Raw genomic sequence first — 15552 nt, forward strand, 5'->3', positions numbered from 1 at the left:
CTCTCTGTGTAAATTAGAAATCAAAGGTCTGTCAGGATGAGGTGTGAGGAGGACGCACATGAAGGGCAGCAGGCAGCAATGTAGAAACGTGTTTAGGTTCACAAATGTTCATCTTCTACATTTCTGGGGACACAAACGTACAATGCCAACATTCTATTCTGGCGACTGGGCTGCGTATTTCTTCTACTCCATTTGCATCACCATTCCCTCCCTCCTTTTCTCCCAGTCTCGCCTCTTCTCCTCCTCCTCCTCCTCCATTCCACAACCTGTGCTTCTCTCTCTCTCTCTCCTCTCTCTCTCTCTCTCTGTCTCTCACTCTCTCCCACCCTTCTCCTCACCCTTCCATCCCTCCCCATCCGTCTCTGCCCTCATCCCATCACTCTGCTCTCGGGCTCCACTTGACTTTCATTCGTACCTTGGCGCTGGCTGGGCACAATGCTGCTTCATGCCGGCAGCCAGCCGCAGAAGTGTGTGTGTGCATTGTGCATGTGCGCACGTGTGTGTGTGTGTGTGCGCATGTGTGTGTGTGCATGTGCGCACGTGTGTGTGTGTGTGTGTGTGTGTGTGTGTGTGTGGGTGTGTGTGTGTGTGTGCATACGATTCCTTACGACGAGCCTTTGATGGGTGTGTGGAGCGGGCTGGCTCTGTGCTGCGTCAGGATCAAATGGCACATGGGAAGCTTCTCTCCTATACGCCTACTCACATACAGGATGTGATGCACGCTAGCATCAAGCATGCGTGTGTGTGTGTGTGTGTGTGTGTGTGTGTGTGTGTGTGTGTGTGTGTGTGTGTGTGTGTGTGTGTGTGTGTGTGTGTGTGTGTGTGTGTGTGTGTGTGTGTGTGTTGCTTTTGTATGCCAGTCCCTGAGGTGGTATCAGATACAGTACTAGCTTTTGACTAATATGGGTTTTTTGAAGTTCAATACCAATATTTTTAGGATTGAAGCTTTGGCAGACATTTTGTACAGATATGTAATATCTATCAAATCTGATTATTTTCATGCTACAAAGGTCTCCATCTTGCTGCCAATTTGCCATGGTAGCCTGCAGCCTCACCTGTGGCCCAAAAAGCGTTTTTCTCGTAAACAGCCATTGTAAAAAAGACAGTCCTCAAAAACGGCCTGTTCACACCCAACGCCATTTCACTCAGGCCAGGCGGCGCAAATGAGGTGAATGCCGAGAGTTTTGGTGTTAGATCTCTCAAATTTGGACACAAATATCAATCACTTTAACCTCTATCATAATATCACAGACTTCAAATACAAGGAGTGCCATTGTTACAACTTACCCCATTAACGGGGAGAGTTGTAACACTAGCTGGGGTAAGTTGTAACAACACCACCAACAACAACAACAACAAAATGAAGCCCACATCATGCAATTCATAGAATTCATTTTGATACCTATGTTGTGTGTGTGCTTGACTAGGCTATATTATATTATACAGTATGTAGGAGTATGTGATGCTGGCGTGTGTGCTGTATCTTGACTCACAGTCAAAGCGTTGCGTGTTCTCTTCCTCTTCCAGGAGGTATGCCCGTGCCTGAGTTGGCGTCTGACACTGCCAGCGCTGCCGCCATGTTGAGCCCCGTCCTCAACGCCTCCAACGGAGACGGCTCCGAGTCCGAAACCACCTCCGCCATCCTCGCCTCCGTCAAGGAACAGGTCAGAACTGTGTGTCTGTGTGTGTGTGTGTTGGGGGGAGGGGAAGGGGGGAGGACATGCCAGAGAGATAGATTGTGGGAAGTGTGAGATTGTTTTTCGGCAAGCAACGGTAAACATGTCGTCTCCCCCACGAGTGATGCAATCCCTCTTATTGTGATCTTCATTTGAATACAGTATATCATATATTTTTTCATATCGGGATCCTGTGGGAGTGGTGACTGCCTGTTTACAGAGAGCTGATTGGTCAGAAGGCAGTCCTTTCATGCATTTTGATCTGATCCTCTGAACTTAACCTGCCCCAGAGCAGGTTAGCCATGCAGTATAATGTAAGTTGCCATGGTGATCTACCTCAGTAGGAACTCAACTACGCGGTAGATTCGTGGGATGGCAAACCCAGGGTTAAACCTGAAGTTACGTCGTTAACCCGCTAATCTTGCTTCGTGATAGAGGCCCCAGGCTGGGTTCTACTCTCTCCGCCATCTCCCTCCCTCCTCTTCCTGTGCCAGCTTCCATCATTTTGATTCCGTCCCCCAACACCACGGCTAAGTTATTATTTCTCTTATTATTTCCTTTTGACCAGTCGTTTGTCACTTCCTTCTTTTCTCTGCCTGTGTTTTTTTTTCTTTCTTCCCTCCCCCTCTCTCCCATGTTCGGGGGCTGCTGCCAGTGTTTGTCAGCGGGCTGTGTATGAAGTAACAAAGGGGAGCGGGGTTGTATTTTTTGGGTGTTTTTCAGGCCGTCAGGGGGTCAGATCCTGGTACGTACACACACACACACACACACACACACACACACACACACACACACACACACACACACACACACACACACACACACACACACACACAGAGCTGGGATCTGTCTGCTTCCTGTCTATTGTGGTGCATAGCGACAAGGTCAGCCAGGCATGAGGGACCGAGAAAAGGCGTCACACCAAGGTTATCGTTAACGAAAACTAATGACATAAAGAAAACTATGTTTAAAGAAAAACAACATTTTTAACTGAAATAAAAACTGTATTATGTGTTTGTTACAAAACTAACTAAAATAAACTAAATGTATAGAGAAAGTTTATTTAATTTTCTTGTTTGTCAATTTCTTTCATACAGCCTAATATTTTGGGTGCATTCTGGTTAATTCTGGACACAAACACACATCTTTTATACTTGTCTTTGTGATGGGTGTATCTGTCCTAAGTTAACATCTTTAAAATGCTATGATGTTCTGTTGAGTTTTTATGACACAATACTTGTTCAGACCTTTGTGAATCTCGCCCCTGAACAACACCCCATATTACAAAGCAAGACTAAAACTAGCACTAAAACTAATAAAAACTCAACTAAAATAAGCATAGAAAATAACTAAACTAGCAAACCCGCTTCAAAAACAATTCAAACTAAACTGAAATTGAAAACAAAACGTCAAAACTATAATAACCTTGCTAATCACACACATGCACAGTACACGTCACACACACACACACACACACACACACACTAAGATGCACGACACATGCACACAGACGCATACGGATCTCTAGACACACACACACGCACACACACACGCACGTGAGCACGCACACGCACACGCACACACACACACACACACACACACACACACACACACACACACACACACATGTGAGCACACACACACACACAAACACACTGATTTCACAGCGTCTGCCAATCAGATTCCTCTCTCCTCTGCCGACTCACGCTGGGAGACCCCCGCCTGTGTTTCTCCTCCTCCCGTCCCGCGAGATTGATTAGCCATTCGACGTGGTGTTTATCACATCTGTCAGCTTTTGTCCCCGTGTCGTTCATCATCTTCGCTGTCAACACATCTGCTACTGGGGGGGGAGAGTTTCCCCTCCGAAGTGAGATATCCCCCTGTTTCAAAGATCTGTCTGACACGCTCCCTCACTGAATGATGGCTTGAAAGTGACATGGAGCATTGATTAACTATCCGAAGATCTTTGCTCACAACACAGGAAGTTATGTTTCACTTTACCACAAGTCAAGTTCAAAGCACAAATACTTAAAAATATCCATTTCTGATTGATGGTATATGACTTGTGAGTTTACATTTTAGATTACAGTATTAGTAAAATGTAAAGTTGTATAGCTTTTAAAAGCTGACAACAGATTTTTAATTGTACTGGATCATTCATTAAATTGTATATTGTTATTACTATTAATATTATTTTTGGCGTTTTCCTGAAAGTGATCCAGTTATAACATCAGGTCCTCCGCTTTCCCTCCCTCTCCTCCTACTCCACTGAACGTCTTTATTAAGGATGAATTCAGAGTAGTTTAGCGTAGGCCAACTCGTTATATTGCCCAAAAGTAGTTCTCTTCATAGTTCACGACACCATTAGATATTCATAAGAAGTTTGATTTTGATTTGATTTTGCAGATTTTTATTTTTGGTCATCCAAACACTATGTATACAATACCCTCTATTTCATATAATCAAAAACAATAGACATAACACATTTTACATAGATCTTGACCAAAAAAAGGTATGGGCTGAAGCTAAAAGCTTATTTTGCCCACCCTATTCACATACAGCACATGACAAAGAAAGAAAAACAAGTGTGAATCTTTATATAAGAAAAGAAAACAAAAAAGGAGAAAAACAAAGAAGAACATGCTTCCTGCTCATACTTTATAATGCATATTTAATAGTTGTACATGATTTATTTTTATTTTATTTTTGTTTATTTTTTTTAATTGTCTTTGTTGTTTGTTTACTTTTTTTTATTTATTTTTATTTTTTTATTTTTTTTATTATTATTATTTTTTTCCATTTACGGTAGTTATTTCAAAGGTGATCAGGGGGCGTGCAGAAAGATGGAAGAGCCAAGCTTTTAAAGGATTTTGGGAAAGGCTGCGTTGTCCCCTTTGTCTGCCTCTCTCTCTCCCTCTCTCTCTCTCCCTCTCTCTCTCTCCATCTCTCTCTCCCTCCCTCTCTCTCTCTCTCTCTCTCTCTCTCCCTCTCTCTCTCTCCCTCCCTCTCTCTCTCTCTCTCTCTCTCTCTCCCTCTCTCTCTCTCCCTCCCTCTCTCCATCTCTCTCTCCCTCCCTCTATCTCTCTCTCTCTCTCCTCTCTCTCTCTCTCCCTCCCTCTCTCTCTCTCTCTCTCTCTCTCTCCCTCTCTCTCTCTCCCTCCCTCTCTCTCTCCATCTCTCTCTCCCTCCCTCTCTCTCTCTCTCTCTCTCTCTCTCTCCCTCTCTCTCTCTCCCTCCCTCTCTCTCTCCATCTCTCTCTCCCTCCCTCTCTCTCTCCCTCTCTCTCTCTGTCTGGCATACGCCACTGCAGACATGAACTCTGGACTATGTCCGTTGAATCAGGTCTGGACCTTCCCCAGAGTTACCCTTTCATACAAGAGTCCTTGTTGTTTTCACACGTGAGGAAATCCTCTGGTGAGAGTAGAGAGTGGGGTTGGGGTGTGTGTGTGTGTGTGTGTGTGTGTGTGTGTGTGTGTGTGTGTGTGTGTGGTGGTGGGGGGGGGGGGGGGGGGGTGGATGACATAGTGTGCTGCGAGGTTGATGTGAGACAGACTTTTAATGATGTTTTTCAATGTAGACTACATCAGAGATATTGAAAGCAATTCTCCACTCCATGAAAGAAAACAACTACAGGGGCGATGTACCAAAAAGTGAGTGTTTGCGATGTATCAAAAAGTTGCCCTGACAAATAGTGGTCGTGGTAACGTTAAACGCTGGAAAAGGCAATTTCACAGCCACATCGACAACATATCTGACCCGCTTGGGTTACATATTATGTTAATAATAATAATAATAATAATGATTGGATTTATATAGCGCCTTTCCAAGTGCTCAAAGCGCTTCACAGAATCATTATTCGTTGTAGTGAGATTTGGCAAAATCGTATCAAATGGGGGTCTGTTCGCTGCCCTGATGTGGACTAAAATAGGGGTCCTTGATATGAAAAAAAGGTTGAGGATCACCGCCCTAGGGGACCTAGATCTCTCTCTCTCCCTCTCCTTGTCGTTCTCTCTCTCTCTCTCTCTCTCTCTCCCTGTCGTTCTCTCTCTCTCTCTCCCTCTCACTGTCGTTCTCTCTCTTTCTCTCTAAATAATGACATACATGTAGCCTAAAGGCCTAAAACTGTCACAACACTTTACTGTTATACTGTTTTACGGGTATACTCAAATCCTGGAGCTTTCCTAGAGGGTATACTGCGTAATATACCTGCGTATCACATAGACTACACCACTGGTTCACTGCATGTCCTGAAAAGGGCTATTGTGTTGGCATTTGAGACACTTTATTTCCTTATTTCCAGTCGTGGGATGCCTCGAGGCCAAAGCACCACAGCAGAAATAGGACAATATGTCTTGGCAATGTAGGCGTGTGTCTGTTTATTTGTATGTGTGTGTGTGCTTGGTGAGTGCATGTGTGTGTTTGCGTAAATGGTATGTGTGTGTGTGAGAGTGTGACTTTTCTATATATTTCGTCCCTACGGACTGACTCCGGCAGCCATGTCAGAGGGGTAGAGCAGTGCATTGTGGGTAGGGGTTGCTGGAATGTTCAAAGCAGACTAGCTGGGGAGCTATCAGCACGCACACTCACCGGATCAAAAAGTTTTAGGTGCAAGGCACAGGAGTTTCCATAGAGCAGTAGAGACTAGAGAGAAGGAGCCAGCACTCGAAAATGTCCTTTTGAGGGTTTTATTCCTGTTTCAAACAACAACGTACGCGTTTCAGCAAGAAGCCTTCGTCAGCGTTGTGCTGTGTAAGGCGGAAAAGGGCGTATAAATACAGCCAGACAGGAAGTACAATCAATTAGTATAGAAAAAATAAAATAAAAAAAATGGAATGGCCAGCAGGCTGCAATTGGCAGTTCAATTTGCCTGCCGACTTTCTGTGCTACCTTCCACTGAAAACACCGGCTGTCTGGGGATTGAGAGGCAAGGGAGGTAATGTGTGTGTTTAATGTGTTTGTTTAGTGTTTGTTTTGTGTGTGCGTGCGTGCGTGCGTGTGTGTGTGTGTGTGTGTGTGTGTGGGCGCGTGCCTGCGTGCGTTGCTTGTGTGTGCATGTCCCCTCTGGGACTGGAGTGTTTGTTAAGTGTTGACTGGCAGTCCCCTGTGTGTGTGTGTGTGTGTGTGTGTGTGTGTGTGTGTGTGTGTGTGTGTGTGTGTGTGTGTGTGTGTGTGTGTGTGTGTGTGTGTGTGTGTGTGTGTGTGTGTGTGTGTGTGTGTGTGTGTGTGTGTGTGTGTGTGTGTGTGTGTGTGTGTGTGTGTGTGTGTGTGTGTGTGTGTGTGTGTGTGTGTGTGTGTGTGTAGTCGATTTCCCTTCCGTTCAGTTCCTTTAGGATTCAACGTAAAGGGTTTGGCTCTGTGAGTTTTCTAATGCAGAGGGCTGAGCAGATGCTGACATTGAGAGGGAAAAGAAACTGTACTTTATATTTGACGAGCGTAAGAAGACTGCAGCGGCAGTGGTCGCTCAGAATATTTTCCGTCATTGAAATAATTTTTCTTCTCACTTTAAATATGATTGAACTGAAAAACAAAGAAATAAAATTTAAAATTTAAAAGATAAATAAATAGGCTAACTAAAATAAATAGAAGCCAACATTGTAATTGAGATTCAAATTTGATTAATTGCGTAGCCCTAGTGTCGTCCCTGATGATTGAAGACCACAGTGGTCACAAAGCATTTGGTTTTAGTCTGGCAGTATCCAGAAAAAGGCTGTTAAATTTTGTATAAAAGAAGTGTGTTGGGCTGAGTGAATCCATTTCACAGAGGACCATAGCCTTGTACGAGCTGAAGCCACTCAGCTTCCTGCATTTGAGCTTGATCTTACCTGACTTTTCCAAAGAGCACCTGCAGATAAGGCTTTTAGGAGGAATGTAGACTGGCAATACACTGCACACATATTTACATTACTGTACTACCCACCATTTCCCAAAGCATGCCATATACATTATGTGGAGTCTTTTCCCCCAGATTTCCCCCCCATTTTCTCCACAATTGTACTTGGCCAATTTCCCCCCCTGCTGCCCCGGTCGCTGCTCCACCCTCTGCCCATCTGGGGAGAGACGAGACATAGCACCATGCTTCCTCCGACACATGCGCAGTTTCCAGCCGCTTCTTTTCACCTGACAGGGGGAGCTTCACCGGCAGGACGTAGCACGTGGAAGGATCACGCTATTCCCACCAGGTCCCTTCCACTCCGACCAGGCGCCCCCCGACCGACCGACCAGAGGAGGCGCTAGTGCAGCGACCAGGACTCATACCCCCAATCCGGCTTCCCATCCGCAGACACCAGCGAATCGTGCCTGTATGGACGCCCGACCAAGCCTAAGTTCTAAGACCTTGTGAAACTTGTTTCAGATCCATCCCAGTGAACACCTGCATGGCTTTATTTTCATCAAACTTTATTGTTCTGTGGTTATTTAGTGGATTTGAAAAGTCGGCAGGTCTTCCTTGTTGGTTCACATGTTGATTGGAAGCTATGAGGTGGAACAACAAATTTCCTACAGTACTTGGTAGTTAGCCAGACTATCATAACATTTTAAAGTAAGAAGAACTCAAGTCCACATCATCCTTTTCACAATGTCCACGTTGGACAGGTTTCATTTGTCTTCTGGATTTCTTTTTCTGACAAAACAGCACAGCTGTTTGACTGACGACATTGAAATCCCAGATGTCGGAGCCTCCCAGCAGCACCTGAATGCGTCAGAAGGCTTTCCAAATCAATGCCGCCATTACAATAAATTACCAACAATATCATCATGATATCATCTCAAGCAAGTTTCAAGTCTCTGCAGATTGATTTTCCTACTGAAAGGAATGGAAACAAATGGCTGCCTGGAAGGAAAAAGGCATTCAAACATCTAAACAAGTATGGTAAACAGCCAAAAGGTCCGGCATGGTCCTTTAACTCTTTTCCTGGTATTGATGTTATCTAATGTCATTTCCGAGAAATCTGATTGGCTGGTCTGTTACGGAAGTCCGGCATGCCGTCCGTGGTTGGCCAAGTCATATGTCTGTCACGCCTCTTTTTCAGAGTTGTGTTCCAGACGTAGATGTATGGTATCTGGCTACGAGACTAGTTGTATGATAGATGGCTGTCTTCCTCACCCCTTGAAATAAGACGACACTTCCACAGTTACAAAGAAGCAACGGTGATGCTCCGCCAAAACCAGGAAGCAGCTAGAGGAGAAGCAACAATCTGTCTCCCATCAGAAAAGGCTCCAGGCTTGCTGCTCAAAGCGTTGCTACCACAGCTTTAACCCAGCCGACGGGCTGAGAACACGGACTCCATGACAGCAGGGCAGCTTGTCAGTCAAAGCTGAAGGATTTTTTTCACCAGGCGCTGGTGAAATGTAGCCAAGTCACTTCTCCTCTCTGGTAGTTTAGTAATCCAGTTTGTGAGCTCTGACACCGTTTACATTTCAGCCAGTAGATGAGCTCTAGACCTCCACACGGAGAACCAGTTGCCCCTGGCAAGACGAGTGCACGACCCCCGCCTCCCCTCTCCTGCAGTGGGGTGAATCTGCCTCACGCAGCGGTGTTACGAAAGCTGTGACTAGAGTGAGACAGGTTTGGCCGGAAAGAGAAACCAAATCATATGGGCTGCATAATCACTATCCGCCCTCGGTTTCAGGACCCGTCAACATATCATTTACAAAAATTATTTAAAAAATATAGAAAAATAAAATAAATCTCTTTTTGGATGTTTTCGATTAAAACGACCTACATTCAAGTGTTGATACGTAAAGAACGGAGAATAAAATGTTTTTTTTTCTATGAAAGTAGAGGCACTCTTCCTTCTTTTGGAATGTTCAGTGTTTACATATTCATAGAACAGAATATTCTGTGGGTCTTGAAAGATGAGTGAAAATGATCAAAGACGCTGGCAGACGCTGGCAACTTTTCTCTTTTTTATTACGCTGGCGGGCATTGAGTTAAGATTTTCACATTTCTCCACTGCACTTTGAAAATAACAACTTTACCTCTGCTCAACAAAGTCACAGAACTCTGAATATTTTACAACCCCATATAATTTATGAGTACGTCCATAACCCTGAGTCTAAAATTGCTTTTTAGCACTATGGCAAAGGCACTATTGTATAATAATTTTATAAAGGCACTATCACACTATTCACCTCTGTCTCTTCGTCCACTCCTCCCTGTATCACCCCCATCTTCTGATTTCGGCTGGGTTCTCCTTTACTGTACCTACTACGGGTTGGTTTTGCTACCGACTGGGTGTCCCTCATCATTTTATAACAACAGCGCCAGACAGACCGTGGTATATCGGCGATACCGCCGCTGTGACATTTTCCCATCGAACATCCCCCTTTCTGAAATGGCTAAATGCCAGGCGGACACCACAGGGCACAATTAGAGAGAGAGGGACATAACTACAGCTAGGGCACACACACACACACACACACACACACACACGCACGCGCACACGCACACACACACACACACACACACACACACACACACACACACACCAAGCCACCCAGCACTGTCCAACAGTCGTTTATTTTTAGGTTATACTAATTGCTTTAATGGGGTCTTGGGTTGCCGGGCTCTTCCTGTAAGGGACTGGATATAGACCCTCTAACTCTGTCTCCGTCTGTCTCCTGTCTCCATCAATAGGCTCCGATTGGATGTGAATCTTTGGTAATGCAATCAGTCCACATACAAGCACTTGATTGGAGAACCTGCTCGTTAAGGAATAGTTAATTGTTGTCCTTTTCACTTATTGCAGATCAAGCGACAGTCATGCACACGCGCGCGCGCGCACACACGCACGCACGCACGCACGCACGCACGCACGCACGCACGTACACACACCGATCAGGCCGATATTGGGCTTTAAGTAAAAATTGGATATCACCCAGTCAGTGCCAGCCACCTCCAATATGGCTGCATCTTCATTCCAAAATATCTCAGTATCGGCCTTCAAAATTGGGTGGAACCCTAACGTATATATATTCGAGCTCTGTGCTAGGTGCAATAAAACTTAATTGTGCAATAATCCAATGTGAAATAATACACACTGTTACTGATGTGCAATTTACTAACTGCAACTAATTGCACCTTACTTTTATCATTACTATTGTTATTATTATTATTACTCACACTGCTGGATATAATCTAATATTATGTATCTTATGTCTCACTTATGAATATACTTTTGATGAAGATTGTAAGATAAGGCCCATATTTGACCCTTTATTTTATATACCTTTATTTCAAATGTATTTCTATTCTTATATTTCTAGTCTTATATTGTCTCTATGTTTATATTTTTCTCGACCTGAATGTGAGTAACTGCAGCATGACTAAATGTCCCCTCGGGGATGACTAAAGTATTTCAGATTCTGTTGGTGAGTAAAACGTCCAGTCCATCAAGGTGAGCCTTGTCTCCGTGATGAAAGCGTGTGGCCGGTCAGCCTGTGGGCAAACAGCCCAGTCAGCCCAGCCAAGCCCCATTTGAATAAAGAAATGACTGCAGGCTGGGGTTTTGCATGTACAGCATGTATTGGGGCAGACGTCATGACTGGTTTGGTTGGTCTGTGTCGGCCAGAGACAGGGAGAGACAGAGATGAGACTGTAGACTGTAGGCAGTTGAAAGGGACAGACAGAGATGAGACTGTAGACTGTAGGCAGTTGAAAGGGACAGACAGAGATGAGGCTGTAGACTGTAGGCAGTTGAAAGGGAGAGACAGAGATGAGGCTGTAGACTGGGCAGTTGAAAGGGAGAGACAGAGATGAGGCTGTAGACTGTAGGCAGTTGAAAGGGAGAGACAGAGATGAGACTGTAGACTGGGCAGTTGAAAGGGAGAGACAGAGATGAGACTGTAGACTGTAGGCAGTTGAAAGGGAGAGACAGAGATGAGGCTGTAGACTGTAGGCAGTTGAAAGGGAGAGACAGAGATGAGACTGTAGACTGTAGGCAGTTGAAAGGGAGAGACAGAGATGAGACTGTAGACTGTAGGCAGTTGAAAGGGAGAGACAGAGATGAGACTGTAGACTGGGCAGTTGAAAGGGAGAGACAGAGATGAGACTGTAGACTGTAGGCAGTTGAAAGGGAGAGACAGAGATGAGACTGTAGACTGGGCAGTTGAAAGGGAGAGACAGAGATGAGACTGTAGACTGTAGGCAGTTGAAAGGGAGAGACAGAGATGAGACTGTAGACTGTAGGCAGTTGAAAGGGAGAGACAGAGATGAGACTGTAGACTGTAGGCAGTTGAAAGGGAGAGACAGAGATGAGGCTGTAGACTGTAGGCAGTTGAAAGGGACAGACAGAGATGAGACTGTAGACTGTAGGCAGTTGAAAGGGAGAGACAGAGATGAGGCTGTAGACTGTAGGCAGTTGAAAGGGACAGACAGAGATGAGGCTGTAGACTGTAGGCAGTTGAAAGGGAGAGACAGAGATGAGACTGTAGACTGTAGGCAGTTGGTGTTTGGAAGGAGCTGGGAGCTGCTTTGGATGCATGATGGGTTCCACTCTGCAGTCAGCTTGCATCTGGGTAAGAGAGAGAACGTCTTCTGCATGCATGGATTTCTTAGTTGTGGAGTTTCATGTTCTTTGCTGTGTCACTGGCCTCTGTACGCTCGATTGGACTCATTTGACCCCCACGCAAACACACACACACACACACACACACACACACACACACACACAGGCACGCGCACACACGTCGCGAGGTGTAATTCATCATGGTGAAACAGAAGCAGACTGCAAACAGTGCTTTATCATGCACGGCTGCCCCTACTGTTTGCTATATTCCCCCTGGCTTGTAAATAATCTCTTCCTACAGGTCGGACTCTTCAAGAGCACAGAATGTGAATATAACCTGCAAGAAGTTCCAGATTGTACCTTTGAGAGTATCAGTTGACCTGCAGAAGGTTAAGCAAATGGGTTTGTCTCAGCAGAATACAATCAGACATGGAATTATAATAAGCTGTGTCCCTTACATCATTAAGGAGTTTGTCCCCGCACATAATGGCAGCCATAATAATAAAAAAAAAAAAGGTCCTGGTATATGTGTGTGCCCGTGTGCGTGTGTGTGTGTGCATGTGCATGTGCATGTATGTGTGTGTGGTGTGTGGGTGTTGGTGTGGTATATGTGTGCTTGTCTTTAACCTCCAACTAATGGGCTTTTTTCCAAAAAGTGCTTGCATCCCATTGAGGCCCATAGAATTTAACTGAGGTGTGTGTGTTTGTGTTTGTGTGTGTGTGCGCGCGCGCGCGTGTGTGTGTGTGCATGCGAGTGTGTCTGTGATGGCATGCATGCACACAAGTGTGTGGGCGTCTGCTCGTGAATATGAGGTAGGCATCCACTTTGTTGAGTGAGTGTGTGTGTGTGTGTGTGTGTGTGTGTGTGTGTGCATCTCTTGTTCTGTCTGCCTTGCCTCCCCTCCATCTCCCTTGCACCCCCCCCCCCCCCCACACACACACACACACACTCCCCCTGCCTTTCAGTGGGGGGGCGCAGATGGTCCGGTCAGAGAGAAAGACAGAGAGAGAGAGGTAGAGAGAGGTAGAGGGAGAGTGGCGAGCGGTGGGGTTTTGGCAGGGTCGGCTGGTGGGAGGGCCCATTGTGATGCAACGTTGCATACATAATGCCACGGGGCTCCTAAATGCTCCGTTGCCATGGGGACCTTTGTGCCTGGCTGAACACTGTGTGTGTGTGTGTGTGTGTGTGTGTGTGTGTCTGTGTGTGTGTGTGTGTGTGTGTGTGTGTGTGTGTGTGTGTGTGCTCTCATGGCCCCCGGGGAGAGAGAGAGAAAGAGAGAGAGAGAGAACGGGGCTGACTGGCAGTCAGCTCAAGTGACACTTGTAGTCTTTCTCTGTCTCTCTCGCTCTCTCTCGCTCTCTCTCTGTCTATGTCTCTTTCTCGCTCTGCACGCTGTGTCTGGACTCGGGACAGAGTGTTTGGAGGAGAGTGAGAGGGAGTGTCGTTGTCAGTGTTTGACCAGAGGGCAGGAAAGAAAAAAAGCAGGGATACCATATCATTCTCTGTGGTTTAGTCTCTCTGTGAAGTATGGTCCATGTGAAGGTATGTGTGCTTCTCCTCCTTTGTCTTCTCTCTCTCTCTGTCAACCCATATGTCCATCCATCTTTTTCTTTCTCACTCTTCACCAGCTTTCTTTCTTTCTTTACCGAATACTCTTATTCTACCTCTCTCTCTCTCTCTCTCTCCATCTGCTTGTGTTGCAGTAACAGGTGTCTGCCTGTCAGCCTTGAATTGGAGGGAACAGAGACAGAGGAAAGCAAGGGAAAAGGAGGAGGGGGGAGTGTGTGTGTGTGTGTGTGTGTGTGTGTGTGGGGGGGGGGGGGTAATTGTTTTGTTGTTGTTTTTTTCAAGAAGCCCTTGCCACTGAATTCTCTCATGGCTCCGTCTCCAGTTAGAGCAACCAAAGCCAATAAGCAAAGACAAACACACAAACGAAACAAGCGTTTCATATTTTTCCTTCCTGTGCTGTGATTTGTTATGTCTTGGTTTCTCAAAGTCGTCGTGGCCTCTTCTCGGTTCTTGATCGTCTGGTGACGTCAGTGGATGAGAGCGTTTTAGGGATGCGAAATTCTCTTCGATACGATACCGATGTTTAAAATAACAATTTGGCCAACAGCCGATACCGATATGTTGTTGTTTTTTTGACAGGGAAACAAAGAAATCTTCATTATAAACAAATAACTGGCTTGTTTTAAAGTCGTTTGAGACCTTCATCACACTATCTTTGAATGAGCACAACTTTAATCATACTGTAATATAATTATGAAACAAACAATCAACCAATTATGTGACCCAACTGATATCGGCCACTGCAATCGGTGAACAGCACCTTTTTTTTTGCTGAAGGCTGATTGCAGTCAACAAGGCCAATATCGGCCGATACCGATATACGGCCGACATACAGGCGATATATCGCTGCATGCCTCGTGCGTTTGCATGGATTTGATGAGGAGTCGGAGCACATGAAAGAGCGGCGTGCTTTCCTGCAGCGGTGCTTTTAGCAGATGCAAAATACAAATCCAGAGAGGAATGTATTGTCCTACTGAGAGTGGAGTCAAAAACACACAGGGTGCTGCTCCACTCTGCATGGTGGAATGGTGTTAGAAACTACAACTGATTTCTAGTATCTTTGTTCCATGGTAAGCTCATTACAGGAGCTCTGGTGCTCCATGCCAACACTTTAGCCATGTTGAGTGATGGCTACTGGCTAGCATTATCCAATGCAAGTTGTTAGCAGTTTCTAGGTGTGTAGAAAATTTCAAAAATGTAATATCATTAACTCAATATAGCTCATGTTTATTTTAAGATTAATTTTGGGAGCTATTTCAGGTGCGTAGCCATGCATTTGTCCGCTGTGTAGTGATTTGTCAGCTCTACATAGTCTCCTACAGTACCACCCACCACCTCTGTTTTGTATGGAAACAGGAAGAGTAGTCTCTGCTCATTGACAATAGTGCGTTCTTGTTTTTTATTTTTACATCATATTTGTGTAAATTAAACCAAACTCCTACACAAAACTGACTGCCTACGTTTCACTATCATTCAACATGTATGCTAAAGTGTTAGCATGCATGCAGTGGAGCGACCTACCAGGGACACAGTAGGGATAATTCTGGTGTCGATGTTGTCATGCAACAGGCCAACATGTAAATGTGTGTGTAAGCCTACATCATGTTGTGTATACAGTAGCCTACCAGAAGGAGTGTGCACGTTACTGTCAGGGTGAACAGGAGACACTTTAGCAGCCTCACAGCACTGTGTGTGTGTGTGTGTGTGTCAGCACTAACTGTACAGCGTGTTAACCTACTGTACACAAATCAACACCAACACACTCCACCCTCCAGTCACAACATTTTCCTCAAAATACAAA

At 45.3% G+C, this 15552-nt stretch overlaps 1 protein-coding gene across 2 annotated transcripts in view; it reads left to right on the plus strand.

Annotated features, from left to right (window-relative positions):
* Positions 1–1532: 1532 nt before the first annotated feature.
* Positions 1533–15552, plus strand: part of ctnnd2b (catenin (cadherin-associated protein), delta 2b) — a gene marked incomplete at both ends in the record, with an annotated part of 131081 nt that continues 117061 nt past the window's right edge. For both annotated transcript variants that reach the window (XM_083659244.1, XM_083659245.1), the window contains one exon: positions 1533–1664. In XM_083659244.1, coding sequence (XP_083515370.1) covers positions 1533–1664 — 132 coding nt within the window. The remainder of the gene's footprint in view (positions 1665–15552) is intronic.

This window comes from Poromitra crassiceps (assembly GCF_964638095.1).
Source record: "Poromitra crassiceps genome assembly, chromosome: 23".
Classification (NCBI taxonomy): Eukaryota; Metazoa; Chordata; class Actinopteri; order Beryciformes; family Melamphaidae; genus Poromitra; species Poromitra crassiceps.